The sequence below is a fragment of the Idiotropiscis lumnitzeri genome, chromosome 7, assembly GCF_059441095.1.
Source record: "Idiotropiscis lumnitzeri isolate Australia: NSW breed Sydney's pygmy pipehorse chromosome 7, RoL_Ilum_1.0, whole genome shotgun sequence".
NCBI classification, from domain to species: Eukaryota; Metazoa; Chordata; class Actinopteri; order Syngnathiformes; family Syngnathidae; genus Idiotropiscis; species Idiotropiscis lumnitzeri.
Genome location: NC_142397.1, coordinates 522,256 through 548,619, shown reverse-complemented (window position 1 = coordinate 548,619; position 26,364 = coordinate 522,256). Strand labels below are relative to the sequence as shown.

At 47.9% G+C, this 26,364-nt stretch overlaps 4 protein-coding genes across 11 annotated transcripts in view; 2 read left to right on the top strand and 2 right to left on the bottom strand.

Annotated features, from left to right (window-relative positions):
• Positions 1–651: 651 nt before the first annotated feature.
• Positions 652–5,651, bottom strand: LOC148332993 (P2Y purinoceptor 14-like). Of its 2 annotated transcripts, none has more exons than XM_088301135.1 (5): positions 5,504–5,651; positions 4,762–4,914; positions 2,599–2,852; positions 1,732–1,987; positions 652–1,242 (listed from the first exon to the last, which is right to left on the bottom strand). In XM_088301135.1, exons 2-5 carry the CDS (start codon positions 4,900–4,902, stop codon positions 772–774), a joined length of 1,122 nt encoding a protein of 373 aa, XP_088157261.1. In that variant the 5' UTR covers positions 4,903–4,914; positions 5,504–5,651; the 3' UTR covers positions 652–771. The 2 variants fall into 2 exon arrangements, with proteins under 2 accessions (XP_088157261.1, XP_088157262.1); XM_088301136.1 differs by having other exon boundaries at positions 1,732–1,945.
• A 788-nt stretch (positions 5,652–6,439) lies between these two features.
• Positions 6,440–13,467, bottom strand: LOC148332992 (P2Y purinoceptor 14). 5 transcript variants are annotated; one of them, XM_088300616.1, is made up of 2 exons: positions 13,370–13,467; positions 6,440–8,508 (listed from the first exon to the last, which is right to left on the bottom strand). In XM_088300616.1, the coding sequence occupies exon 2, from the start codon at positions 8,504–8,506 to the stop codon at positions 7,514–7,516; it is 993 nt and encodes a 330-aa protein (XP_088156742.1). In that variant the 5' UTR covers positions 8,507–8,508; positions 13,370–13,467; the 3' UTR covers positions 6,440–7,513. The 5 variants fall into 5 exon arrangements, with proteins under 5 accessions (XP_088156742.1, XP_088156746.1, XP_088156743.1 ...); XM_088300620.1 differs by lacking the exon at positions 13,370–13,467 and adding an exon at positions 11,286–11,704; XM_088300617.1 differs by lacking the exon at positions 13,370–13,467 and adding an exon at positions 9,999–10,051.
• Positions 13,468–13,559: 92 nt separating this feature from the next.
• shkbp1 (SH3KBP1 binding protein 1) lies at positions 13,560–21,922 on the top strand. 2 transcript variants are annotated; one of them, XM_088300614.1, is made up of 17 exons: positions 13,560–13,744; positions 14,274–14,327; positions 14,848–14,893; positions 14,966–15,098; positions 15,411–15,491; positions 15,782–15,937; positions 16,007–16,097; positions 16,952–17,142; positions 17,205–17,320; positions 17,511–17,598; positions 17,973–18,089; positions 19,029–19,199; positions 19,271–19,426; positions 19,782–19,878; positions 20,137–20,321; positions 20,391–20,493; positions 20,738–21,922. In XM_088300614.1, exons 1-17 carry the CDS (start codon positions 13,689–13,691, stop codon positions 21,480–21,482), a joined length of 2,586 nt encoding a protein of 861 aa, XP_088156740.1. In that variant the 5' UTR covers positions 13,560–13,688; the 3' UTR covers positions 21,483–21,922. The 2 variants fall into 2 exon arrangements, with proteins under 2 accessions (XP_088156740.1, XP_088156741.1); XM_088300615.1 differs by lacking the exons at positions 13,560–13,744; positions 14,274–14,327; positions 14,848–14,893; positions 14,966–15,098; positions 15,411–15,491 and adding an exon at positions 15,504–15,674.
• A 2,144-nt stretch (positions 21,923–24,066) lies between these two features.
• nek8 (NIMA-related kinase 8) overlaps positions 24,067–26,364 on the top strand; it is a 10,670-nt gene continuing 8,372 nt past the window's right edge. Inside the window, exons 1-3 of one of the 2 annotated variants that reach the window (XM_088300129.1) lie at positions 24,067–24,192; positions 25,294–25,499; positions 26,038–26,270. In XM_088300129.1, the coding sequence (XP_088156255.1) occupies positions 24,146–24,192; positions 25,294–25,499; positions 26,038–26,270 (486 nt within the window). In that variant the 5' untranslated portion in view covers positions 24,067–24,145. Of the gene's footprint in view, positions 24,193–25,293; positions 25,500–26,037; positions 26,271–26,364 lie in introns of those variants that run through there. The other variant, XM_088300130.1, reaches the window with a different exon arrangement.

Sequence of the window (26,364 nt, the reverse complement as noted above, 5' to 3'; positions counted from 1 at the left end):
GTCTGATTAAATCAAATATATCAAGTACTTTTTAGGGGGGTTCTTAATGCTTACAACAATAAAGCAGGACAATATTTAACGGATTTAGAATACGTTGTCCTCCAATATTGTGCATAAAACAGCAAACATTACAAAAAAAATCTTATTTTTTGTTAATCTGTAAAATACACTGTTGTGGCGTCCAACAAAAATGAGGCCACGGCAAGCTAAAACGAGACAAGTTGAAACATTGATGACGCGCATCCCAACTATTACATCATCGCTATCTTGACTGTTGTTTATCGAGGCGCATCCATCGCGGAGGAAAATGACAGGCACTTACTTCATTTGCCATTCAAGGTCGCGCTCTTGGACTGATCAGCTCTGAATGATGATGACATGAATGATGATGAATGATAACAAATGATAACCCACAGGTGTGTGCACCTACTAATAAGAAAGACCCCCCCCCCCGCCCCAGTGACATCACCAATCACTGTTAAAGTGGAGTGTGCACAACACACAAGCATGCATCGCAACAAAGGAAAAACCACAAAACACGATATGGCTCCGGCTCCTACACACTTTAAAATATTTTTTTATTTTTTTTTTTTAAATGAAGGCTGGAGCTGAGACCTTTGCATTTATTTCAATTGGGTCACGAGTGTTGTCATGGAGTGAATTCAACTTGTATCTCAAGGCACCACTCCAGATTTGCGGATCAGCTGGGAAAAGTCGCCATAACTTAAAACAATTTTGAACTTTTGACTCGACATCAAAACAAGGTGACGCTCAAGTCATGTAGCTACTTGATGGGCAGTTGGACGTCTTCCTCCGCCTTTGGCCGCCGCTCATGTGCTCGTCGTTAGCGTCGAGTCCGGCGGAGCCGAGTACGCGTGTCCGGCTCAGCTGCTCCCGGAAGCCGTTGCAGAACAGGAAGTAGATGAGCGGGTCCAGGCAGACGTTGAAGACGGACACGGCGACGGTGGCGTCCTTCAAGTAGAAAAACGCCACCCTGGCCGAGCAGCCGGGCGGCTTGAGCACGGCGTAGGGCAGGCGCACCAAGTGGTAGGGCACGAAACACACGCAGAAGACGCTCACCAGAACCTGGATATTCCTGCGGGACTTGGCCAGTTTGCGGGCGCCGGAGGATGCCGCGCGCCGCTGCTGTGCCGCCGCCAGCCTGCGGGAGGTGCTGCAGTAGAAGAAGAGCAGCGCCAGCAGGACCAGCAGGAAGATGGCGGCGGAGAAGGCGTGGACCACCTTGGAAGGAAAAGGACAAGACGATTTATTTGCAGCCACTCTGTCATCCGGGTCACGAGCAAGTGCAATTTGGGTCTCGTCTTGGTTCTTGAAGGCATTGGCAACAAGAATCCAAAAGGTGTCACCGAGACATGAATACGCCAATGTTAAATTAGTCATCTCATTTTTATTTTATTTATTCTATTTATATTTATTTACAATTTTGATGAATAGGACCGTACCGAGATGGAGGGCGGGGGACTGACCGGCAAAAAAAGGGTCAAGTGCCCAGCTCTGAATAACACCCAACAAATTGTTCAACCAACCAACCAATTAACTGACTAAAAAAACAAATAAATAAAAACTTGTCAGACACTTCGAAGGAAAGTGGCCACTTCAGAGCCGTTTGTGAACGACCGCTTGTTGCCCAAAACGCTGGTCTGGCCCGTCACACCTCGTGGATTCAAACGTGTTTTCCGACATGAACGCCAAAACAAAGAATGGGCCAACCTTGTAGAGTCGCTTGAGCTGTCCGCTTTGGAGGTCGTCGCAGCTCGCCATGCCGGCGGGCAACGGGGGCGGAGCCTCGAGAGTGACCAGCGACAGGATGACGTAAGCGCCCGTCATGGCGAGGAGGACGAGCCACGTGGCCGCCGAGATGACGCGAGCGGCCTGCGCGGACTGCAGGAGGTGAGTTCCCAAAGGATGGACGATCTTCAGGTACCTGGTGGGCCGGTACCAGCTCGTTAGTGACCACGTGTGGCCGCTGCGCCACAGAAAAGAGGAACGGAACTCCCGTGCCACGCGAACAGCGAGAGTTCCGTTTGAACAAGTCATCTTCTTGTCTTGTCAGTCGGGCTTTTTCCCGTGTGAAATTACGATACTTGAGATTCTATTTCATCTTGTTATTATTCGCTGGTTTTATGAAGTACAAGATTATAGAGCCTTTTTTTTTCTTGTTTAAAAAAAAAAAACAAGACAAAAAAAATGTTTTGGGGGCAGCGCTGGAACGGATTCATTTGATTTCCTTTTTTTTTTTATGCTAGGGAGACAGAACGGAAAATAATTAAGAAGCACTGCCTGTAATTCATCTCTTGACTGTTCGAAACGTTAAAGTCGAAAAAAAAATCAGTTATTGTTTTGATATTTTCTAAATGAATCAACCGATGAATCCTGAAACAAATTTCATTCTGCCCAATATTGGAATCTAAAAAACAAAAATCCACATGAGTCAAGCCCAAGCTGAGATCCTCTCGGCTGGACTTTTGAGTTGCAACGTGTCTCCATGTCACATGGACTTCTCTTTTGTCAAGACGATAAACATTTGAAGGGCCCGATATGGCAAACTTTTTGGTAGTCGGCCTGCAAAATGCGTACCTATTGGCGGCGATGTAGCCCATGAACAGGATGCTGGCGTACATGTTGAGGTAGAAGGCGGGTGCTCCGAAGCTACAGTAGGTCCGAAGCAGCGGCTGGGAAGCGCCGGCGTGCTTGGCGATGCGGAAGGGAAGGCAAAGACTCAGCAAGAAGTCGGCGGCCGCCAGGTTCTTCAGGTAGACGGTGACACAGCGTGACGAGCGAGCGCCGAGCAGAAACACCTTCAGCGTCAAGCCGTTCAGCAGCAGGCCCGTCTAAACAGGAAAACGGGGACAGTAGTCGTGAAAAATTCTGGTTGAGCATGGGCGCCTCCAAAAGCGCTCACAGGAGGGTGCCGGAGCCGATCACGGCTGACTTTTTGGGCCAAAGGCGGACCACACCCTGAACGGCACGCCGGCCACTCGCAGGGTACGCACGGACACAACGCTGCCCGCAAAACGTCTGGCCGGCGTGCCACGACACCAGGAGGATATCGATCCAAACTCGTAACAGGGCTGACTCTGTGCGATGCATTTTCTTGAAGCCGGACTGGAAAACCTCCATCACATTGTTGATCCAAGAAAGATCTGCATGGGCATGACCTTTTCCAGAATTTTAGAAATAAAAGGAAATGGGTCAAAAGTTGCTGAGTCCCGCTCTGCCTCTTTGTCGTAGGGTGTCCCACAAGGTTCCGTTTTGGGCCCCTCGCTGTTTTCGTTATACTTGCCGCCCCCAGGTTCCAACCTACCAAAAGATGGAATTTCCTTCCTTCCATTGCCATGCGGATGACAGTCAGATCCATGTCCCGCGGAGCAAAAAAGACGCTTTTGTCCTGTCTAGAGGAAATCAAAAGTCTGGATGTCATTTCATTTCTTGAATTTCAATGAAGAGAAGACAGAAGTTCTGGTGTTCGGTCCCAGTGGCCCTTGGACTTTCAACCCAGTTGACCTCGGCCCACAGTCTCAAACTTGGCTTTGAAATGAGATGGGCAATTCAGAGCTGTCGTTCGTTCCGGCTTCTTTCGTCTTCGGCAGCTGGCAAAAGGAAGTCCTTTCTTCGGAAACCGGAATCCGCGGCTCGGTTCCGTCTCGGCTAGATTCCTGTCACGCGCTGGACTTTGGAGTCAGCCCGTCCTCCCTCAAGCGTCTCCAGTTGCTCCAAAATGCTGCCGCTCGTCACCCCGATCTCGGCCTCTCGTCACTGGCTCGCAGTGCACTTTGGAGTTGGCTTCTTTGGATCTTGAACTCGTTTCTTGGCCTCGCCCCAGCACACCTCTCCGCGCTCCTCCACCTCGACGCACCCGCCCGCTGCCTCAGGACCAAATACCGCCCTGAAGTGCCAAGGTCCTTCCCTATGGAATGACCTCCAATTGAATGTGAGGCAAGCCCCAAACTCCTTCGGAGATGAGTTTTTCGTCTTTAGCTCTCGACTCAACATGAGAGCGTCGCTGTTCTGCTGTTCTTCTGGTACCTACCGGATATGGGTTTGGGTAGTCCGGCACACCCGCAATCCTCGTGAGCGGACCGGCTTGGAAAATGCAAGGATGGATGTCAAACAACGTGAAATGTGACATATAAATAAAATTGTATCGCGTTGTAATGAAATACGCTCGAGCAATAAAGTTGTTTTGTATCGCTAAGGCGTAGCGTTGCTCCAATTTTTAAGTGCTTTGCTGTCATCTTGTTTGGAATCGATCGGCAATTGGAAACCATTTTGGGCGCGGCAAGGACATTTTTTTACCATGAGTGCCGAAAACTCTGTGGACGCTTCACTATTTGCAAATCCACCTCTTGTATTCGTGGATTTTGGTGCTCTTTCTGGAAGCGTCAAACTCAAATCTCAGAGTCCCTTTTTCAGAAGTTCATCGACTGTAAAAAGTGGGCTTAAATAAACAAGAGAAAATAGTCATAAAGATCTGACAATCGAACAGGAAAGTTGAACCCGGCAGCAATAATTATGAAAAAAAGAGTCGTCCAAATTTCAAAACGAGCTCACTCGGCTGCTGAGTGCTTTTTGGAACAATGTTGCGAGGATGCTCGGGAAAATTGCTCAAACCGGCCACAAAAGTGCAAAGTTGGCATCCAACGCTTTCAGGCCTTTAGGAATCGTTTGCAAACTAAAGATGAGCATTTGGCGTTTTGTGAGCGTTTTGAAGAATCCTATTTTGCGCTTTGTGAGTCTCACCAGGAAGACCAGACTGTAGACGGCCGTGAAGACGTGACGGCTCCAGGCGGCGGTGGGGCGCCCGCACGGCGGCGGCGTGGAAAAGCTCTCGTTGGAAGACAGGTTGAAGGGCCCGGTCACGCCCACCAGGTTGCTCATCATGCGGATCCTCGACTGACGGAAGAGAAGGAATTGGATGTGATCGGAAAGTGAGGGTGGGAAGCGATGAGGCGACTTCATCTCCCGGAAAAAGGCCCAGCTTGGAGAATGTCCCAAAGTGGGATTTGATTTTGCCAGCAGCTCGCATCTGAAGCGGCCTTGGAAGACGACACCCTTCAGACTGCGACATCGAACACGTCTGCGTCCTCCGAGCAAAAACTGCGTGAGACTGGAAAATGCCGGCAAATCTCACAAGTTGAAGTTCGCTTGTGGCATTGGATGCAACTTCCACGTTAAAAGTTGGAATTCCGTTTTTTGAGGTAGAAAAAAAACAACAAAAGGTCACACGAGCTTGGCATTTAGAAAATCCCTTTGTAAGAAAACAACCGCGCTAAGAACTCCACCTTGCAAATGAGTCACCTTCAAAATGACAAAACGAGCAATTGTAATCATTCAAAATATTTGGAGAGATGTCTATTTTTAGATGAGCACGATATATCGGATCGGGTTAATGATGTGTAAATACAATTTGTGGATTTGAAGACACGAGAGGAGCACAATTAAAGGAGCCTGAAAAGGAAGACGGCCTTCACACCTCACGTACCTTCAGAACGGAGTTGGTTCGGAACGCTGCCGTCGGCTGCCGCCTTTCCAGAACAAGTTCTTTTTTTTTTTTCTTGCAAAAAGACACGCTGACACTTCAAGACGCCAGAGCACCTCACTCACGTTACGTGCACACGCGCGAGCAAGACCTTGTCGACTTGCGTGTGCGCGAGTGCTCGCCACTTCCTCCCACCTCACCACAGCTCGGCCTGATTTGCGATGGCGCACGTGTCATTTGCATGACAAACACGCACCCACAGAGGCAACTTTCCAACCGTTACCGGTGTGACGTTGCGTGTTTGTCTTGCTTCTCCACTTTCCAGACGTTCCCGTGAGCAGGAGAGCAACATCTGGAAGGGATGGCCAATCAACAACGACAACCAATTGCAGGACGCCCACAGACAAATTTGGGACTGGTCGCCAGTCAATTTCAGGGCTCACATGGACAAACAATGAGCTGGTCATCAGCCAATTGGGGGCATTTAAAGATGGCGACCAGTCTCGTGTTGGACGTAGAAGTTGAATTCATGCCATACCTGCAGCGCATATGGGCAACTTCAACTTCCTTTTTTTGAAAATGTGGAAGTGACAATGTTTTATGGTCGGCTAGCCTGCAGGTTGGCGACAGGACGTGCAGGTTCACTCCAAACCGCACATTTATGATTTGCTTTTGTATATCGCTGGTGACGAGCCCAGAACATGAAAGGGACAATAAACTCAGTTTGTCCAGTCGAGTGACGGAAGAGGAGAGGGAGGAGGGGGGGGGGGGTCTTACAATGACGTACAAAGCCTCTGCCTGTCTGTACACATTTTATTTGTCAAGCGAATCACAAATTCACCAGACGACGACCGTGTTATGGTTTCAGGGTCACAAAATGGTTCATGCGTGTGCACACTGCCCTCTTTTGGTAAAGTTGCGTAACTGCAGTTCATAACTCAATCCAAACCAAACTAACTTTATTTCTATAGCGCATTTCACAACAACGGGCTGAAACAAAGCGCTTCCAGATGCAGTCATATCAATTAGCGGGAAATTATCACACACATTAAAACACATAAACAGAAGAACAACAGAACAGCGACAGTCTCGTGTCGAGTCGAAAGCTAAAGCATAAAAATGTGTCTTCAAACGAGTGTTAAATACAATACAACTTTATTTCTATAGCGCATTTCACAACAGCTGGAGCTGTAACAAAGCGATATATATATATATATATATATATATATATATATATATATGAATTAGTAAAATACAAAAGTCAGCGTTGCAACGCAAGTGTCCCTTTGAAGGCCGTAAAATGCATTAAATTGCCAAAGGAATTGAGACGCCAATCGATCAATTGGAGTCTTTAGTTGTTGCACCTCGGGGTGAACTACAAATGAGATGCGTTTATGTGTGTGCTTGTTTCAAGTATAAAATGCTTTCAACAAAACCTTTCACGTTCGCTGGTTTTCTTGCTCACCCCCTTGAACGGCGACCTCGTCTCCTCTCATCTTCCCTCATCTCCTCGCTTCCTCATCTCTTCGGGTCCTCTCCTACTTTCCTGCCTTCCTCAGCTCTCTCGCTTTTTATGATCATCTTGTTTCCTCTCATCTCCATCTGACACTTGCTTCTGTCCTCCTTTCCTGTCATGGTGCCTCACATTCTCACGTCCCCTCATGTCCTCGCTTCCTCTCGTGTTCCTTCATTTTCTCACGTTCCCTCACGTGCTCTTATCTCCTGGCTTTCTCTCATGTTCTCATCTCCTCAATCCCCCTCATCTGCTCTCTTCTTCCTCCATCTCCTTGCCTCGTGCCTTCCATTATGTCTTTGCTTCCTATCATGTCCCCCCCCCATCACCTCCGTCTCTCACGTTCCTCATGCGTCTCCTCAGTTCATCGCAGGTTTCCTTTCGTCGTGTCTCCATAGCTCCTCAGGGGTTGCCCCATCTCTTTACTTCTTCTCACGTCTCGTTCCCTTAACACCCTCGCTTCCGCTCACGCGATGGCTTGGTGAGGTCCTGAGACGGTCCTAAATGTTGCTGAGACTGGGCGCGGTGGTGAGAGAGACGGCCCGGTCCCCTCCCGAGAGCTTCCCAAGCAAAGACTCTCGGAACCTCTGGCACATGAGGAAGTAGATGATGGGATCGAGGCAGACGTTGACGGCGGACAGGAAGAGCGTGGCCTCCTTGGCCTGGAAGAGCAGGAAGCGCGAGGCCTGGCTGAAGCCGGACGTGGGCATCTGACTGAGGGTGTAGGGCACGCGGCAGACGTGGTAGGGCACAAAGCAGACGAAGAAGACGGCCAGGATGCAGAAGATGCTGCGGTTGGACTTGCGCCGCACGTCGTCGCGGTCGCAGTTGACGCGGCGGTACGAGCGGTAGATGCGGCGGGTGATGGAGGCGTAACAAAAAGCCAGAAGCAGCATGGTGAGCCAGAACAGGCCCACGCTGAAGAAGGTGGACACCCGGTGCCACTGGACCCCCAGCGGGCTTTTCAGCCTCATGCAATGGCGAGACGTCTCCTCGTCGGCCGGCCGGCTCGTCAGCGCGGCGTTGGGCAGCACGCACAGGATGAGGAGGCTCCAGGTGAGCAGCGCCAGAAGCCGGGCCGCGCCGACGTTCTGAAGGAAGTGGGCGGACGTCGGGCCACCCACGATCTTCACGTAGCGCTCCAGGCTGATGAGGCCCATGAAGAGGATGCCCACGTACATGGACGAGTAGAAGAGCACCGACGTGTAGCGGCACATGAGCACGTGGAGGCGCCAGCCGCCGAGGCCCAGCTGCACGGCCACCCGGAACGGGAAGGTGGCCAGCATCAGCAGGTCGGCGACCACCATGTTCTTCAGGTACACCACCAGGGCCGAGTCGCTGGGCACCCGGAAGAAGATCCAGGCGGCAACGCCGTTGAGCGGAACGCCCAACATGCAGATGACAAAGTAGAGCGACGGGAGCACCTGATGCGTGAACACGCTGCTCACGTCTGATTGGTTGACGCCGACACCGGTGGAGTTAAGAGGATCCATCCCTGGAAAGACAACACAAGCGCAGCCACGTTCAGTGTTTTTTTCTTTGGTTGAGTTGTCAGCGACTCTTTCTTTTCAGAAAAGATTGAGCAACTCCAAATTCGCAGTCTTGACTCGTCTACGTCAACTTATTTCCATCGTTTCCGCGTGAATGTTGCATGATGAGATATAAAAAAAAAAGGGGAACGGTGGCCTAATTGTTAAAGTCACCACGTCAATCCAACCAGATTATTCATTTAATTTAATTTAACTTAATTTATTAATGACCTGACGGTGTTCTCCAATCAGAAGGTTCAAGACCAAAGTGTAAACATCTGGGACTGGTTCCTGTTCCTGTCGAGGTTTCAGTTCAGTTCATTGCCAACGCGTCCACTGATGTTGTCGTCGTTGTTCTGCTTAACCGGCGCGTTTTTGCTCCAACACTCGACCGTTGTGTGCAAAATTTCACATTCCGAACCAAGCAAACCAAATTCCCCGTTTTAAGTTCCCTCACTAAGCAAGTGTTGATTTGTTGTGCACGCGTGTGACTGATGGCCGGCCAACAAACACTTCCTTCTTCCGCTGAGCGCGCAGGTGGAAAAACACGACTTGCTGAGGATGGACCGCACGCAGCACGCCGCCTGGCGCAGTTGCCCGCCTCGTCGTCCTCTTCGTCCTCGTCGTCCTCGTGCCAAGTGAACACTTGACATGAACGCATCCGCCACCGTCAGATGTTGTTTTCTTGTCATTTCCGAGCTCCTCGTTTGACGTGAAACAGCTGGACGACTCCCACTTGAATTCGTTTCACATTGCTGCACACTTCCAGAATTCCTTCCTTCCCAGAAGCAATTTGCACCTTTTTTTTGGATACGCGGTCAGCCCGTAAGGTCAACTCAAAGCAGACAACTGAAAAGGTTTTCCATGAGCAGAAGCCGTCATCACAGGAATTGAGTTCAGTCGATATTCTAATTTGCGTATCGACTCTTTTCATAAACTAACTGCGGCATAACGTTGTTACTTACGATCTTGGAAAAACATGCCATCTGACATTTGGATGTTAATTATTGTGAGATGAATATGATTGCAATATTTAACATGTTGCTAAAAAATGTCATTCTTATTATCTCATGAATGGCGCACTTTTTTTTTCTTGCGGCAAACTATAAGCAAGCTCAATGTGTTCTTTGACAATTAATGTATTTTGCGGATGATAAGGTTCACATTTACATAAGCGGCTGCAACTCTTTTTCATTGTGAGGTACAACATTCACTTTTTGTACTCCATCTTCATCATCATCATTCAAACTCTAAAAATTCAATTGAGTGCCCCCTTTGATAAAGAAATGATACGTTTCATTCTCACACCATCGCAACCCAAACTGAAAACTAAAAACTTGTTAAATGTGGTGAAAAATGTGCCGAGCTTGATAAACATTTGCCAATTTAATAAGAAATATCTCATGTCGCTTTGTAAAGTTTTGCACGCAAGACGGAGATTACTCACCACACTAACCTGAGCAAGCGGCAACACTTGAGTCTTTTTTTACGTTGTCTCTTCACTTGGAGTCGTCTTCCCTTTGCTATTGTCGTGCTTAAATCTTTTTTTTGGGGAGTGTTTCTTCTGCGTTGTCCCTCCCTCCCTCTCTCTCTTTCTCTCAGCAGAGACAAGTTTTTAGAGCAAAGCAAAGTCGTGTGTGCTTTCGTTTGAAAATGCAAGCATCAATTTTCCTTTTTTTTTTTTTTGCAGTCAACCCGTGTTTGAATATGGATTTTAAAAGTGTCAGCAAATTGCAGAGGTGAACCGTGAGTGGGCCTCATCACTGGCAAGATGAATCGTTAACAAAATCAAAGTCTGTCACACCGAATATTTGAGCTTGGACAGATGGAAAGTATTCATTCAGTGCCACCTGATTTTTTTTTTCTTTATGTAAACTCAATTTTTTAAGGTGAAGCAAACAAATTGTTTACAAGTGGCTGGCGGAAATTAAAATGATTACGATTGCTTCGTTATTGACTGCGAATAATCCTTTTCCGCTTAACATGATAGTCTTGTGTTGAAAAGAAAATTGTAGTTTTTCGACCACGACACGAGTAAAAGCAAGTTTCGGAAAAATGCATTTCATTGAAAACGTTGGACTGGAAGAACAGTTTTGAAATAATAATAAATTGGATTACTTGAAGCGAAAATGTTCAAGTTGCGCCAAATAAATTATTTTGTATCAGTCAAAGCTCCAATATTAGTTGTCATGAATTACATTAAAAAAAAAATAAATCATCCCATCTTTCATTTTTTTCTCCAGTGTGGCCAACCCATGCCAAATGTAACAACACCACCGTCACGTTGCAAATAATAAAAAACATCAACAAGACGTACGATGGCGGATGTACGTCGGATGCGTGCCGGGAGCATGGTCTCGAACATTCGGCCGCACAAAAAGCCAAACCCAATTTACTGCTTTGCCAGACGACAAAAGATTCCACCAAAGAAGAAGGTTTGTGTTTTGCGATGACATTTTCTCGCTTTGCAGGTGAGGAAGGGAGCAAATGTTACAACGGTGTGTTTATCTCCGGTAAAATATTGTTGAGCGTTTTTTGTTTTTTTTTGCTCTTTAAAAACAATATGAAATAACAAATTGGGGTGTTATTTCATCTTTTAAAGTCACCCAAATATTTTGTCCTGGCGACCTTTCACGGGCCACAAATGCTGCACACTGTCCCATTTCGGCAATTTGCGCACGCGTGGCACCGGCGTTGTGGAACAAAACCAGCGCAAAGGCCTGCTTGTAAGTCCTTCCAGCACATGGCGAAGGAGATAAGAGGAAGCGTTCCAGACTGCGCTCTGAAGCGATCTTGCCGCGACCCACGCTGCCTTGCTGCGCAGGAGAATGGCAGGAAGCGTCGGCGAGCAAAGGCCAAGCACGCGACGTGAGACGGAAGTGGAGCATCTTTGCTGAAACAACATCTGCACACACGCAAAGGACGACTCGGCCTTCCTCGCGCACGAGCGGGACTCCAAATACTGGACTGTTTGTTTGAATTCTAAACTGTACAAATACGTCGGATGTTGTCCCAAGGAACAACACAGTTTGGCTTTGGAACGTTTCTTCATGGGTGGAAAATGCGCACAAACGACAATAAGATGCCGGCTGCTCGAAATGTGATGGCTACAAACGAATCCGAATCTTGCATGGCGCCAGCTGCAGTTGCAACGGTCTTTGACTTGCGTTTTCAACTGGACAGCCATTTGAAATGAGATGGGCAAATGGTGCTGTTGTTCCTTCCGGCTTCTTTCATTTTCGGCAGCCGGCAGAAGTGAAGGAAGCCCTTTCTTTTCAAACCATCATCCGCGCCTTAATTCCATCTCGGCCAGATTACTGTCATGCACTTGACTTTGGAGTCAGCCCGTCCTCCCTCAAGCAACTCCAGTTGCTCCAAAATGCTGCTGCTCGTCTTTTAACGGGAGCCAATCTTGGCCTCTCTTCTCTGGCTTCCAGTGCACTTTCGAGTTTGCTTTAAGATACTTGTGTTCGTCTTCAAAGCTTTTCATGGCCTCTCCTCTGCGTAGCTCTCAGAGCTCCTCCACCCCTATGCACCCGCCCGCTGCCTCAGGTCTGCGTCAGGACTCAATGCTGCGGGAGGTGCCGAGGACTAAGCGCAGCATTTTCTGATTAAGGGACATACAAATAAACTTGCTTTAAAAAGAACAACGATAACCTCTCGTAAAATAAATACCTCCTGGACAGTGGCCATCCTTTCTTGTCGTTCAATTTGGCAGTGCTACGAAGAACCGTGGAGAGAAAAGGACCATGGGTCCGAGTCGCCTCATTGAAAAACAGCCTGATTTACTCTATTGTTGTCTGGAACAAGTAAGGAAAGTGTGATATTGATTTTCTATTTTTAATTCTAAAACGAAAATAGAATATAGAACGAAACACAAATCGAAATACGGTTTGTTTTCAGCTTCCCTCACAGCATTTCTCCTATCGACCAGGAGGAGGCGATATGTACAGTAATGTTTAACCCACATACGGCTGCGCAAACAAACACGTATTACGTACAAACAAAGTATTCATTAATTTATTATAAATTAATTAATTATGTGACCAAAATGTATTTTATCTCCCAGCCGTCGGTCGACCCCCGCCACCCACACGCCACGCTGTCGCCATCTCCTGGTCAGTAGGAGAAATGTCGGTGACAACTTCCGGGAATCCGAAACAAATATACGAACCGTATTCCGATTTTGTGTTTCGTGCTTTAGTCCATTTTTGTTTGAGAATTAAAAATTGAAAATAAAAACGTTTTTAGACTTTTCCTGACTTGTTCCAGCTAACAAACTAGAATATCAAGATATGTTTTAATTTTGTTGTTTCGATATAAAAAAAAAAATCAAATAACCAGTCTTTTTTTTTTCTATTTTTAAAATTTGGTTTCAAACGTAATGAAAAATGACCAAAAGGAGACACGGACCGACCATGCAGCATCAAGACCGAGCTCGTGATGTTGGATCAGGTTGAAGAAGAACAAGGAATTTAACACTGGATTCACGTTTTTATAACGACAATCTGAAGTGAGACGTTAATCAAGCATTTTTTGTTGTAAATTGAAAAAATAATGGGGTATGATATATCTATTTTGAATGCCAAACTTTGTCCCCAAGCGAGAGAGAGAGAGAGAGAGAGAGAGACATGTACTATCATTTTTTTGTCAGCAGCTTAGTTAACATCAAATTAAACAGTAGAATCATGTTGCAGTTCACAATTGTTAACATTTACAAGATATGACATTATAAATGCTTACCGACACTTAAAAATTAGCTGCAACCTGCTTTCATCTCAAAATACGTAAAACAACGATGCATATGCGTTTAGCGCGTTGACTCACGTTTGTCATCATAAAGTTGGAATAAAAAAAGTCCAAATAAAGGCGATCATACTCTTCAATTTTGATGGATGCCACCTTTCACCTCAACCTTGCGCGCCACTCAAAATACACACAAAAATGTGAATAATCGTTGGACTAAATCGAGGAGGGGGGGGGGACAATCGGAGTCCTGCACGATTCGAAAATCCATTTCGGGTTTTGTCTTCCATTGCAAGCCCGGAAGTGAATTCAACGAATTGAACGCGAACCGACTCGCTCCCAAAACATGTTTTCCAAGAGTTGTTTTTCGTCCTAATTGTCGATTAAAGGCGTCGGCAATATGTCCAACACAGCAAGGAGCGGAGACTTGATCCACCTGAACGTGGGTGGAAAGAGGTTAGCTGCAAATTCCATTTTTTTAACTTCTTTATTTTTGGGCAAATATCGGCTAACCGTGGCTAGCGTTTAGCATCAGGAGGCGTCCCAGCAAGGTGTGCCATCACCGCATGAACACATAACACTTGCATACCAACACTCTTGATTTTTGTTGACCCAAAACAGAATTAGAACGAATGACGTGTGAGAAACATTTACAAGAGTACTGTCGGCTCAAGAAGAATTATCGTCCGACAATGGAACTCGGGCGGAGATTGGATCGCTGCGAAATGCTAACTGTGCACTTGAAGTACACTCAAGTCAAATCGAGCCAACACGTGTCTGTTCGGCTACTATGTTGAATTATGCTTCGTTTGAGTCCTCAATAAATTATGACAAATCAGTTGATGGCTGGATATTTAGTTCCGGTCATTGTAAACCTGCAGGAGGTGCTTCCGTAAGCTCCTCGTCGTCATAGGTTGGTGGTCAAAAGAACAGTATGTAAGTGAACGCAACATCCAGGTGAATGTCAAGACTGTTTGTTTGACAGGTTCAGCACCTCCCGACAGACGCTGACGTGGGTTCCTGACTCCTTTTTCTCCAGGTGGGTGAACAAAACAAACGCACCAGCACATTCTACAGCCTTACATGTACACTAAAGTATTGATGGGGGGAAAACGTGCTCAAGTGCCAAATTTGATTAAAAAACAGTTAAGATGATGGTCTAAAATGATATAGTTCCAAATTAGTTTCAGTTCATCAAACAATTGCTGACCAATTCATTTAAAAAAATGTAACTTGTTACCGTCATGAACCCTCTGGTGGGCTGGGAAAATGTTGTGTGTTGTGCCCAAACGACCGTACGACGGAGTGGAGACGAGACCCGTCTAGATTTGAAGAACAGAACAAATTTTAAAATGCCTAAATATGCTCTGTAACACTTGCATGGACAACTCGTCAATTTTTCAGTCAGGCCTGAATAGTTTTAGTCGTGGGAATTATATTTTGAGACGCGCTGGTTTGAAGACATGATCGTTCCAACTGAAAAAATCTGAATGTGGCTGTCTTGATTGTAAACATGAACGTCACCATTATAACGTGTGTGTGTGTGTGTGTGTTCTCAGTCTCTTGAGCGGGCGCATCTCCACGTTGAAGGATGAAACTGGAGCTGTAAGTCAGTGAGCGTCCGCCGCTCGTGTCCGCGTTTGTGCTGCGCATTAAACGTTTCCCGGTTGGCCGTAGATCTTCATCGACAGAGATCCGTCCCTGTTTGCGCCCATCCTCAACTTCCTGCGGACCAAAGAGCTGCACCCGCGCTCCATCAGCGTGCACATGCTCATGCACGAGGCCGAGTTCTACGGGATCACGCCTCTCGGTGAGCTCCTTGCCGCTTGACCCATCCGAGTCGAGACGGCTCAAATTTGCAGAATGACAGCAAATCTTTCGTCCTCAATGAAAGCAGACTGACGTTGCGTCAACGGAAGACGTTTGCAAACTTGTCTTTTTATTTTGGATGAAAATGAAACAAGTGAAAGTTCTGTTTTGGAGTAGGTCATGAAAAGGAAAAGCGATTTTCACATTTATCTTTTGAAATATTTGATTAGAATTTCCTGTTTAGTTTTGTGCCGGTGCTGATGTGACGCATCTTGTTTCGCTGCTCTAATGGCGTCACCGTTTGTGTGTTCAGTTCGCAAGCTGCAGCTGTGTGACGAGTTGGACCGCTCCTCCTGCGGAAATGTTCTGTTCAACGGCTACCTCCCCCCCCCGGGTAATCTGGAAACGCTCGGACGACCGATCGAACAAATAAATATTTAGATGAGTCGTTTACAACGTGCGTGCGGCGTGGAGCGATGTGCATGTGTGGAACGCGTGACGACTTTGTGAAATGTTTGATGATGGGAACGGCGCGCACATCTGCCGTCACGCACATGCAGGTCCAAATGCGGACGAGGTGACTTTGAAGCGCATCGTCCGCAACGCACGAGACGGGCCCACGCCCGCGCTGGCCGGCGTGTGGCGGTGAGCGTTGCGCATGCTAACTTCCTGTTTGTGTGGCAGCGCACCCGGCCAAGCGCCGCAACCGCCACAGCGTGGCCGGCTCGCAGTTCATGGCGGCGCCCGGCGAGCGGGCGCCGGTGCGACGCAGCAACACCATGCCGCCGAATCTGGGCCACTCGGGCATGCTGACCAGGGCGGAGGAGAAGACGTCTGCAGGTGGTGGGGGGGCGCGCACACTCACACGCGCTCAACAAATCCGTGTGACTCGCGACTTTGTTCTTGTAGGTCCGTCATCGGATCCCGGCCTGGTCCGCATCATCTGTGGCCATCACAACTGGATCGCTGTGGCCTACTCTCACTTTGTGGCGTGTTACAGGTGCACAAAACTTTTTGGCGTTGGTCTTTATTTTGGTGGTTGGGTAGCAACCCGGCAAAGCGGCGGCGGCCATGTTGGCGAGGGAGACGTTCTCATCAAATCATCGGTGCGCAAAGAAGTCGGAAATTGCTCATTTGCCGACTGACTCTTTTTTTTTTGTGTCAAAGCAAAGTATGGCGTCTACAGGCCGAAAATAGTTTTCATCGTGAAAAGTTTTTATTTCATTGTGACAGTATTTTTTTTTTTAATTCAGTTAATTTGAATTTGTTTTAGCGCTAGTTTGTGAGTCTTTATATTCATTTTTCATTTCTTTTTTCAAAAGGCTTCCTTTTAGTTCCGTTTTTCTTTGTTTGTGTTCATAAAGTGCAAGATTTCTTTAGGTCATAAAATACAGCAGTCGTGAAAGAAATCAATACCAGGTGAACCTGAAAGCCCTTCGATATTCATTGACAAAAAAAATGAAAACCATTTTTTTTTCTGTAAATATTAAATGAGTTTGATCAAATGTTCAACGTAGTTTCAGTTGGTTTTCGTTTTTCTTAAAATGCATTTTGGTTACTTGATCTTGTTAACGAAAATTTTTTTTTTTTTTTTTCTTTTCAGTTTTAGTTATTTTGTTAGTTTTCATGAACTATGATAAACTCGGTGGTACTGATTTGGAAAAAAAAGTCCCAAAAATGTTACCTGTGAAAAGTTCCTTTGTCGTAATGGAACAGCGGTATGCGCAACTGTTTATTTTTTTTCTTGCCGTCCAGACACAGAATCCACTGACGCCTTTGCCCCTGCTAGCATCGTGTCGCCGCAGCTCAAAAGAAGGATTTGATGTCACCCTATTTGTGTTCCCGTCGTGTCAGGGTGAAGGAGTCGACCGGGTGGCAGCAAGTCTTCACCTCTCCGCGTCTGGACTGGCTGATCGACCGGGTGGCGCTCAACGCGAAGGTGATGGGCGGCTCCCTGGGGGACAACGACAAGATGGTGGCCGTGGCGTCGGGAACGGAGATCATCCTCTGGTCCATCTGCCCGGACGGCAACGGCAACGAGATCGGTGAGGATGAGCGCGTCCCTCCTCCAAGACTGCGGCGCCGCTGACGTTGTTGCGCTTTTCAGGCGTCTTCGGCCTCAGCGTGCCGGCGGAGGCGCTCTTCTTCGTTGGTAACCAGCTCATCGCCACCAGTCACACCGGGAAGGTGGGCGTGTGGAACGCCGTCACCAAACACTGGCAGGTGGGTGAACGTGCGACACGAGCACAGCTTGCCATCCGCTAGGGAGTTTCACGGGATTAAAAAAAAAAAAAAGCTTCATGCTGTTGAAACACGTACTCGGCGATTATATCCGTCGATGGCGGTCAGCCGATGGCTAGAAAAGCCAAAGATGAATGCGTCAAATGATTTTGGGGTTGTGTCACTTGAACAGAACCAGGACGTTGTTCCTATCAGCAGCTACGACACGGCCGGATCTTTCCTCATCCTGGGATGCAACAACGGCTCCATCTACTACATTGGTACCCAACTTACACTTGATGCATCATTCCAAACGCTCTCTTGTGCTGTCACAAGCTTAATTATTTATTTATTTTTTGTTCGTTTGTTTGAGGTGAATAGGTTTGAGGTCACGTTAATGGGAGAAAAATGATTTCAGAGGTGCTGCTTTTTTCAGAAATGGTTGAATGTAAAACTCTCGCGTTGACGCCATCTTGTGGCATGCGCGAGAAATTGTAACTCTTTTGAAGTGAGTCTCTTCAATGAGGAATTTCCGCCAAGTCGACTTTGATTGCCTGTCGTCACGTCCATATTTCCACTTTGACTCATCGTGATCACGACAAGTGTCGAAAGCGTGTCCGAGTGCCGATGCAAAATGTTGTCGTTGTCGTTTCAGACGTTCAGAAGTTTCCTCTGAGGATGAAGGATAACGACCTACTGGTGACAGAACTTTATCGAGACGCCGCAGAGGACGCCATCACCGCTCTCAGCGTTTACCTCACACCCAAAACCAGTACGGCCAAAAATGAGGGCATTTTTATTTATTTATTTTTTTCATCTCCAAGTGAACAAGTATGCTCTTTGCAGCGAGCGGCAAGACTTTACAACTTGAATGTCTTCCTCCTTTCCTATCGACACTTTTTGGCTGACGTTTCCAAACTTAAACCTCATCAAGCACATCCATTTTGGTGGCGTTTATGAATTCATAAAGAGAATTGAGAGAGCAAGCCCGCCTCAGGTTTCCTGTTCTATTACGGTCGCAAATGACATGAACAGCACGCTGCTGTCTCACGTCTCTTCATACACAAAAAGTTGCTCGTGGCGCTAAAGATGCGTTCGGAGGCCATTTTGGGCGTTCGCGAGAAGGTTCATCTCACGCACGAGGGTCCATTTGTGGGCCAGACTTATCCATCCATCCATCTTCTGTAGCGCTTCTCCTCACGCGGGTCGCGGGGGGTGCTGGAGCCTATCCCAGCTATCTTCGGGCAGTAGGCGGGGCTAACACCCTGAACTGGTTGCCAGCCAATCGCAGGGCACACAAAGACGAGCAACCATCCGCGCTCACACTCATACCTGGGGGCAATTTCGAGTGTTCAATCGGCCTGCCATGCATGTTTTTGGAATGTGGGAGGAAACCGGAGTACCCGGAGGAAACCCACACAAGCACGGGGAGAACACGCAAACTCCACACAGGATGGCCGGAGCCGGGATCGAACCCACGCCCGATGCCGTCTCTCACTGTGAGGCCATCGTGCTCACCGGTCGGCCAGACCTTTTTTTTTTTTTTTTTTTAAACGTTGTCACTCTACGCTGAATTGAATTGCCTTTTTTAGTGTGGATCAAGAGTGAAAATGACACGTGAAGCTCGACATCCGAGATACGGACTAAAGATGTTGAAACGGCGGCCGCTGGATGTTCACCAAGGTGTGTTCATGTTTGTGGTGCTCATCAGGTGACAGCGGCAACTGGATCGAGATTGCGTACGGGACCAGTTCCGGAGCAGTGCGTGTGATCGTGCAACACCCCGAGACGGTGGGCTCGGGCCCGCAACTCTTCCAGACCTTCTCGGTCCACCGCAGCCCCGTCACCAAGATCATGCTGTCCGAGAAGCACCTGATCTCAGGTAACGCCGTTTGGCGTCGGGCGGCGCCTCGTCCTCCCTCGTCTGCGCTCACGCCTCGTCGTGCCCGCCAGTTTGCGCTGACAACAACCACGTCCGCACCTGGACCGTGACCCGCTTCCGGGGGATGATCTCCACCCAGCCGGGTTCCACGCCGCTCACCTCCTTCAAGATCCTCAGTCTGGATGAAGTGGATGGACAGGGAGGCTGCAGCGCCGGCACTGAGATTGGTTCGTAGAGCCGCACGGCAAGCTGGGAAAAAAAAACAATTGTTTAACCGCCCTGAATTCTGAACATCCGCCATCATCATGTCTCTGCGTTACGTTGAGTTTTTTTACTTCCATATCTTTATCATCCTTGATATCGCCAATTTTAAAATTGCCGCGATGCTGCATTTCAAACTATTTTAGAGACAAATTTCTCCCTAATATTTGATTATTTGATTTGTACCAAAACAAAATCTTTCCTCTGATTGGTAGTTGCTGCTGTGTGTGCGTCTGTTGGCCGCCATGTTTCGTCATCGCGTCGCCTCGGATAGGGCGGGATTCCCGTCATGACGCTTCTCCTCTCGTCTCGTGTCGTCAGGGCCGTATGGCGAGCGGGACGACCAGCAGGTCTTCATCCAGAGAGTGGTCCCGGACACCGATAAACTCTACGTCAGACTGTCGTCCAACGGGAAGAGGTCTTTGTCTGTTTTGGTGTGCGTGCGGGAGTCGGTGTCGGTGTGTAGAGCTGTCAAAATGTCTTTTTGTTTCGGCTCCAGATCTTGTGGAATATCGGATCGTCCAAGTGCGTTTATCCGTACGTTTGTGTGCCATGAGTGAATGTGTTACACCCGTACTGTGTTGTGTGCAAAGAGCGGAGTTGAAAAAAAAACAACATAACAAGTGAATGGCTTCTTCAAATGGAACTCTGATAACGGCGTGTGCGTGTGCGTCAGGGTGTGCGAGGTGCGCTCGGTGGACGGCACGTCCATCACGGCGTTCGTGGTGCACGAGTGCGAGGGATCGAGTCGAATCGGCTCGCGGCCTCGCCGCTACCTGTTCAGCGGCCACGCCAACGGAAGCATCCAGATGTGGGACCTCACCACCGCCATGGAGATCGCCGGCAAGGTGGACATCCGAGGTGAGCCGCCGCCGCCGCCGCCATCACTCGCTACCGGACAAGAACGCCATCTGATTGGTTGTCTTGCAGCGCTGGGCGGGCCAACGGAGGAGGAGCTGCTGGAGCTCTTGGACCAGTGTGATCTTGCGCTCACCAGAACTCCTGACAGCACACCCAGAACCTCCACATGCAGGTACACACACACACACACACACACACACACGGTATACACGCGCACACTCACAAACACAGAAAGTTGCCATGCGCGTGTGCGCCGATCCTCCAATAACACAAATATGCAGAAAAGGAACCTCCTTCTAGCTGACAAGCACTGAGTTAGACAAATTCTCTCACACTCTCACACACACTCACAGTTTCACGCATTTGTGAAGATGTCGGCATTCATACGGCGAATTGGTGTGTGCGTGCGTGTTCAGCCTTTCTTCAGGTTTGTGCGAAGGCCGCCGAGGGGATCGAACGTCCACATCCGGGGCAGGAAGAGGAGGAGGCGGCTCTTCCCTTTGTGGTAGTCTCCCTCGTCAGGCTCCGCCCCCCGCCTCCCTCATGAAGTCCTCCCGAGACTCAGTCCCGCCCTCGGGACCGCCACCCTCCCTCACCTTCGCCGCCTACGGACCCCAGTGCCTCCCCGGCTCCAGCCCGCATCCTCGTTGGCAGACGGAATGCGGCTGGGCCCGGGGGGGCGCATTAGCTGAGCGTGAATGCGCGTGGGCGCGCCGAGGCAGTTTTGTGGAGCGCTGCCAGGAGCTGGCCAAGGGCTCTGAGGTGGTGGGCGGGGGCGGGGGCGAAGGCATGAGGCGGAGTCTGGCCGTATGCGGCGAGCTGGAGGCACGCTTTGGCCTGAGGTCGCCCGCCATCTTTTCCGTGACACCCGTCCCTCACCACCCCCACTCCGGGGCGCCTTCATCTGTGACGCCATCGCCCACGTCGCCGTCGTCGTCACATCACAGGACCGCCGCACCCGCGTCCCCCACCAGCCCGGCCTCTGCCGCTACCAGCCCGACACGCTCACACACGCCTGCCTCGGGGCACCGCAACACCGCTTCCCCGTCGTCGGACATCGCCGCGTCTCCCGAAAGTCCGCCCGGTGCGGACAGCCCCGTCGGCGCCGGCGCCGCCCCAGCAACCAGCGTCAAACCGCACATGAATGAGACGAGCTTCTGACATGCGGGAACGCGTACAACCTCCAGGCCGAAGCATGAACATCAAATGTGTCTCTCGCCGGCTTCTGAAAGCCCTGACAGGAAGTAGCCAACTTGTCACGTTGCCCTGGTTACCACGTCAACAAGCCAGAAAAAAAAAAAAACACGTCATGTCGCCAATGCTGCCTGTCAATCAAATGCAATTTTTTTCGAATGGCCCCTCCCCCTTGTGAACATCAACTGCTAGCATCGCTAACAGGTACAATGAGTGTTTGTCAGTGCGATGGGGTGGAGAATTTTGTTTTGCTGCCTCCAAGTGCCCAAATAACACTAAAGTCTGTTTTTTTGCTTGTTTGGGTTTTTTTTGTCGTCACACGTCCGTCATTTTGACTTTTGAAGATAACAAAAGATTTTCTCCTCCTGGGCTTTGCATTAAATAAATAAAATGATTTTTGGAACCAACTGCAGGCTTTTTCTTCTTTTTTTTTTTTTTTAAAGAATAATTTGGTTTTAAAAAAAAAGTCAATGTTGTTATTGGACGCTCGTGTGCATGTTTCTAGACAGTCAAAACCTTGTTCGACTACTGTTTTTATGTGCTCGTATGAAGACGCAGCACTCGATGACCGTTTTTAGGTCGTACAAATGAAATGATCCGCTAGATGTCAGCAAAGGCAGACGCTGAAAGATGAAAGTCGAGTGCAGTTATATTTGCAGTGCAGTTCCGCCTTGAACCGCCGGGTGGCGCACTGAACGTGCAGGAAGGCATTTTTGCTGCAGCGTCTCAAAGGGAGGTTAATCGTTGCCGTCTGACTTTAATTTGAATTTCGAACACTGCTTTTTCTGTTTTTTAACTTAAAAATATGAATCGCCAAAATTTCTATGTTTAAAATCATAAGATTCGAATGGCGGAGATGTAGCTTGTTTTATTTGTGTGCAGCCTGAGTTTGCCGGTTTGATTTTTTTTCAGGGTTCGAAATTCAAATTGAAACCCTGATGACACAGATACATCTCTGTGCTGACGATAAAGACTTGTACTGTTCGTTTTGTTCATGTTTTGCATTAGAAGAGAAAGTAATTTACATTTGCTGAGTACGACCTCTGACTGATGCTCTCAAGCCTGCTTAGGGCAGTTTGGAACGGGTGGAGGAGGGCTGACAATTTTTATGAATGAGGCTGGAGGGTCGAAGCCGGAAGGGTACCCAGATTGTTGCCGGAGGGCGGAGGACTGACCGGCAAAAAAAGGGTCAAGTGCCCAGCTCTGGCTTTAACAAAGGCTGGGTTGGGCCTCCAAATGTCACTTGATTCACTGGCCACTTCATTAGGAACAGCTGCAAATATGAACCGCTCTCTCTCGTGCACTATTTGGTGTACCTAATAAGTTGTCCCGTGGGAGTGTGCGTTGCATCATTGTGAGATGTGAAGAGTTGAGCCAGAATTTGTTTTGATGGCAGCAACACACGTGACCTTCTCAAAGTCCTCGACAAACATCCTGTGTGAGTTTCAGTGGGGCGCATTCCCAGACAGCGACTCGAATATGTCGCCGAGCCGGTCCGAGGAGCGGCGGGCATGTCGTAAACTTCCTCCAGGTGCTTTTTCTCCAGATATTATATTCGTGAGAAAGACAGCGGCCGGCTTTCTCAAGCCGCCCCCGCCCGCTTTATGTCTTCATTCGTGCTGCAGCTCGGATGGAAGCAAGACGCTCGGCGTGTTATTAATACGCGCGCACTTTGAGATGGATGATAATACGTGCTGTCGTCGTGTTGCTGCACAGGCCTTTCGTTCTTTGTCACGGCACAAAGCGTTTATTATCCACCACGCTGTCTCCATTTCACATCACGTCGGCCATTTTGGGCTGCCACTTGGTGACTAGCTGATTTTGAGAAGATTGGGCTCCTTTCACCCAAAATTGGGTTAATTATTCTTGACCCAGCAGATTGGGTGGAAGATTTCATGATTAAAAAGTGTTCAACTAACATATATTTGAACCTTTTTGAGGAAAATGACATTAAATTAAAACAAATATCCAATAAATGAGCGAGCCATTCCCATCCACTGTAGTGAATGCGCAATTATTCTATTACAAAAAAAACAAAACATGTTTCCCTCACATCAGTCAATCATTTTTACTTCGTTTTGGATAAAAAATTTGACCTGGGTCAGATCCTCAACACAAATTGATATGTTTAAATAATCCATCGTTGGCTCGGTCCCTTTTGGACCCCTTTTAACCCCAACTGCGATTACCATTTATCCAGCAGTTTTTGGGCTAATGTCATGAAAAAAGGGACATAACTTGGAACATATGACAAAACACAAACCAAAACTCAGTTTAATTAACGGGGTTGGGGGCCGACAATTTTTATGAATAAGGCCAGAGGTTTGAGACCAGAAGGGTACCCGGGTCGTGGCCAAAGACTGACTGGCAAAAAAGGGCCCGGATTTTTTAGTAGGCACTGAACAGCTCACTTCGTATAACATCCTCGAAAAACAATATTATCCAAAAGTATTTTCAGTTCAGTCTCAGCTTTTATTTGTGGTCAAAACTATTCCGAGGGGAGCACAACGGTGAGCAGTGCATTGCGTTGCAGAGTTCACGCTTCGCGTGTTTTGTCCCTCGTCGCCTGCCGTAGCAAAGGATCGGGTTGCTAAGGGAGACGGCGGAAGTGTTTGTTCTCAGCCGCCGTGATGGACAAATACGAGAAAATCAAAGTTGTCGGAAGAGGAGCATTCGGGTAAATCAAATGGCGTTCCAATTATATATTCAATGCGTTCGTACCTTTTTGGAACAGTCACAGAAAGAAAGTAGGCTCACGTTTTAGTAATAAAAAGTCACGAAGTCAATTCAAAACGCTCGGCTAAATGAAACTAGCTTGTCGGTTTGTCGACAAAACGCACGCGCACGCACACGCACGTACACGCACGCCCAGTAAACTTAATCAACAGAAGGAAAGCACTCCTTAGTCCTAGTTTTCTTCTACTTAGTTTGAAACGGTTTTCCCCTGTAGTTTTCTTTTTTTCCACTTATATTTTCAGCCAAGACATTAGCTAATACATGTTTCACAAAGTTGGCAACAATTTAAGGCATCAAAGAAAAAGAGCTAATTGATTTTTTTAAACTCGTAAACGTTGATAATGTAGTTGAAGAGTTCATGCAACTTTGTTTCACATTATTCTATCATATACGAGTGTGACCCATAGCATATTAAAAAAAGTTCCATATCCCGTTAGAACTTGTTCCATTTCACGGTGGAATGTTACGTTTCCCATTTAACGTAACAACATATTTTAAATGAGCTGTATTGATACTGCTCGATGGGATCATTATTTAAGGTATGACAACCTTTATTTGCCCCACAATTTAGGATTTTTTTTTGAAGAAGAAGAACGGAATAAGGCAGCTTTTTATTTTCGACAACAAAGCAAAAATTATGGATGTGGTATTATGTTAATTCAAGTGATTTTTTTTCAATATTTTTATTTAAAAAAAAAAGTGTCATTTCATGAATTATACTTTTCTAATGTTTATGTGTTGAATAAAACGCATATTTTTAATATTTCTTTTCTACAAAAAGTGTGACCAGTTGAAGCCACATTTTTTGTTTTAAACACAACCACAAACAGAGCTTTTCTTAAACTTCAAAAATTGCGCGCTGCCTTTCAACATGTTTCTTGCCACCTGCTAATGCGAGCCAAGTTCATTGTTATGTTTCAAATATTTGCAGCAGGCTAATAAAAGCAGCCAGCAGCCTGCAAATGGACCTCAGGTCACACTTTGGACTCATTTGGTCTCTGCGCTCCCAACACTTTTTTCATGGACCCAAACTGTCCGTCAGGATTGTCCACCTGTGTCGGCGGCGCAGCGACGGTGGATTGGTCATCCTGAAGGAGATCCCCGTGGAGCAGATGTCCCGAGACGAGCGCCTGGCCGCTCAGAACGAGTGTCAGGTGCTGAAGCTGCTCAACCACCCCAACATCATCGAGTACTACGAGAACTTCCTGGAGGACAAGGCGCTCATGATTGCCATGGAGTATGCGCCCGGTAAGCCACGTTGAGCCCTCGTCAAACGTGCCAGACATGTTCGGCATGCGGAGACCCACAAAAAAAGCAGCACAGACCAGCACGCTTTGGTTGTGTTTATGTGCTGCTCTCTCAGTACAGCGGCAGCGAAAGCAAAGTCTGAACAGCCCAAGCCGAGAAGTTTATATAACACTTACGGATTAAGCAAGGCCGGAAGTGGGTTTTCGGCCGTCACTTGAAGTATCGCGTGCGTAGAAATCAAATATCTATAAGATACTGGCTTTCTCTCGCTCCCTGCGTGCTCCACCGAGCGAGCAAAGAGAGAGGAGAAGGGAGCTGTACAGCCGTGTGAAGAAGCAATTGAGAGCCAAGATGAGCATGTTGCGAGTCAAATGCAAAAACGGAAGCACTTTAAAAGGACGAAGACGCGCGGTAATTTTTATGAATGAGGATGAAAGTGTAAGGACGGACGGGTGGCCAGGTCGCGGACGGAGGACGCGGGACCGGGCGGCAAAATGGGCTCAAGTGGCCATAAAATGATGTTGATGTTGACATGTAGGTGGCACCCTGGCAGACTACATCCAGAAGCGCTGCAACTCCCTGTTGGATGAGGACACCATCCTTCACTTCTTTGTGCAGATCCTGCTGGCCCTCTACCACGTGCACAACAAGCTCATCTTGCACAGGGACCTCAAGACGCAGAATATTCTGCTGGACAAGCACCAGATGATCGTCAAGATCGGCGATTTTGGCATCTCCAAAATCCTCGTCAGCAAAAGCAAAGCGTACACGGTGAGTTTCATTTTCACTTCAACAGTGAGCGTGTCGGCCTGCGACCGAGGAGGATGAGGGACACGCGTACCAAATAAATGACGTTGGAATCTTA

What these genes read in the sequence shown, in the direction of transcription:
- LOC148332993 (XM_088301135.1), bottom strand. Translation starts at nt 4,902, where the DNA reads ATGATGAGCAACCTGGTGGGCGTGACCGGGCCCTTCAACCTGTCTTCC. An exon ending in TCTACAGTCTGGTCTTCCTG is followed by an intron (nt 2,853 to 4,761) that starts GTGAGACTCACA and finishes TTTCCTGTTTAG; the next exon opens with ACGGGCCTGCTGCTGAACGG. An exon ending in GGCTACATCGCCGCCAATAG is followed by an intron (nt 1,988 to 2,598) that starts GTACGCATTTTG and finishes TCTGTGGCGCAG; the next exon opens with CGGCCACACGTGGTCACTAA.
- LOC148332992 (XM_088300620.1), bottom strand. Translation starts at nt 11,430, where the DNA reads ATGCTCCACTTCCGTCTCACGTCGCGTGCTTGGCCTTTGCTCGCCGAC. An exon ending in CCTCTTATCTCCTTCGCCAT is followed by an intron (nt 8,509 to 11,285) that starts GTGCTGGAAGGA and finishes TTGTCTTTCCAG; the next exon opens with GGATGGATCCTCTTAACTCC.
- shkbp1 (XM_088300614.1), top strand. Translation starts at nt 13,689, where the DNA reads ATGTCCAACACAGCAAGGAGCGGAGACTTGATCCACCTGAACGTGGGT. An exon ending in CTGAACGTGGGTGGAAAGAG is followed by an intron (nt 13,745 to 14,273) that starts GTTAGCTGCAAA and finishes TTTGTTTGACAG; the next exon opens with GTTCAGCACCTCCCGACAGA. An exon ending in CTACGGGATCACGCCTCTCG is followed by an intron (nt 15,099 to 15,410) that starts GTGAGCTCCTTG and finishes TTGTGTGTTCAG; the next exon opens with TTCGCAAGCTGCAGCTGTGT.